This window comes from Aspergillus caelatus (assembly GCF_009193585.1).
Source record: "Aspergillus caelatus strain CBS 763.97 unplaced genomic scaffold BDV27scaffold_326, whole genome shotgun sequence".
In the NCBI taxonomy this organism is placed as follows: Eukaryota; Fungi; Ascomycota; class Eurotiomycetes; order Eurotiales; family Aspergillaceae; genus Aspergillus; species Aspergillus caelatus.
Genome location: NW_022475589.1, coordinates 1 through 1314, shown reverse-complemented (window position 1 = coordinate 1314; position 1314 = coordinate 1). Strand labels below are relative to the sequence as shown.

At 48.9% G+C, this 1314-nt stretch overlaps 1 protein-coding gene across 1 annotated transcript; it reads right to left on the bottom strand.

Annotated features, from left to right (window-relative positions):
* Window positions 1–16: 16 nt before the first annotated feature.
* Window positions 17–1314, bottom strand: BDV27DRAFT_137583 (uncharacterized protein). Its single transcript, XM_032069023.1, has one exon. The coding sequence runs from the start codon at window positions 1199–1201 to the stop codon at window positions 608–610; it is 594 nt and encodes a 197-aa protein (XP_031921597.1). The 5' UTR covers window positions 1202–1314; the 3' UTR covers window positions 17–607.

Below are 1314 nucleotides of genomic sequence, written 5' to 3'. Positions count from 1 at the left end.
TGTGTTTTTTTTTTTTTTTTTTTTCCCTCCATGGTGTATTTAAGGGCCCTGTGCTTCCGCCCTCCGCTCTCATTCTCCTCCCTAGGCGACCCTTCCGACTCGCTCGGAGCCTGATTAACAGGGCATTCTATTTAATCTCCCGGTGGCTGGTGTTACCAGATCACTACTTTGCTCATGGTACTGACGCCTTTCTCTAAGTTGACTAACCTAGCTACTGTCGCAGATGATGCTCGTTGAATTTTCGTCTCCACCTGATACACGCCACGGAAGAGAAACGAGGTTCGTGTTCCACTCCTTTCACCGTTCCTACAAAGAACAACAGGATTGAAAGGAGAAAAGAAAAATGGTATTTGTCTATGAACTATGCTCATTAAGTATATACGCCAAAACTCATGATCACGTCTCGCAGTGATAACATTAATCATCAACGCAAGGTGATGCCTTAATAACCCTCTGAGGGTCTTCTCTAACAGACCGACAAATGAAGATTAATGTTGGAAACCGTGAATCTAAACGCCCATGGCGAGATGGCCTCGCCGGTGGGGGGGTTCTCCCGTACAAGATGAGCGGAATCAAAATGTGCAAAGGAAGCCATGGTATCGTGTATTTAAACCATGGACTTTTCGATCTTCAAGTCGCTCGCTGTTTGTGTATCAGACCGGCTCATCGTGGTGTACCGGCTGAAGTCGTTGGGGGGCCTCTTGTCACCCTCGTTCTTGTGACGGTACGCCTGGCGCCGGAAAAAGATCCGCTTGCACCACTTCCACAGCTCAACGCCCATGAAGAACAGGATTGCCTCCACGAATACCACTCCCCATTCCCAGGAGATGCCGGTGTGCTTGAATACCACATCGTTGAGCCCAGGGATATACAGAATTGGGAATGTGGTGATAAATCCGATCATGATACCGGTGAAAAGGAACTTGTTGCGCCAAACATCAAACATCCACTGGGTAAAGTATCTCTTGGAGTTAGGCTGCATGCGGAAGAAACTGCGCCGCATGTCAATCTGTTCCCACGCCAGGAAGAGCGCGAACCAGGTCATGCAAACGAATGTTGTTGCACGAGCACGGAACACCGTTTCACAGTTGCCATCATAGTGAGCGCTGCCATGGTAGCTGGTGTTGCAGCCACTTCCGAGGTCGCCGTCACCCCATCCATACATCACTAGGGAGAAAGATGACAGGCACAGCGCAGCCATCCAGACACCATATACAAGAGTGTCCACAATGACTTCCCATGTGAAGATACCTTGCTTCTGTTGTGTGTGTTAGCAGTGGGCTCAGGATTGAGTGTGAAAGAAAGAGGCAAAAA

What these genes read in the sequence shown, in the direction of transcription:
- BDV27DRAFT_137583 (XM_032069023.1), bottom strand. Translation starts at nt 1,201, where the DNA reads ATGGCTGCGCTGTGCCTGTCATCTTTCTCCCTAGTGATGTATGGATGG.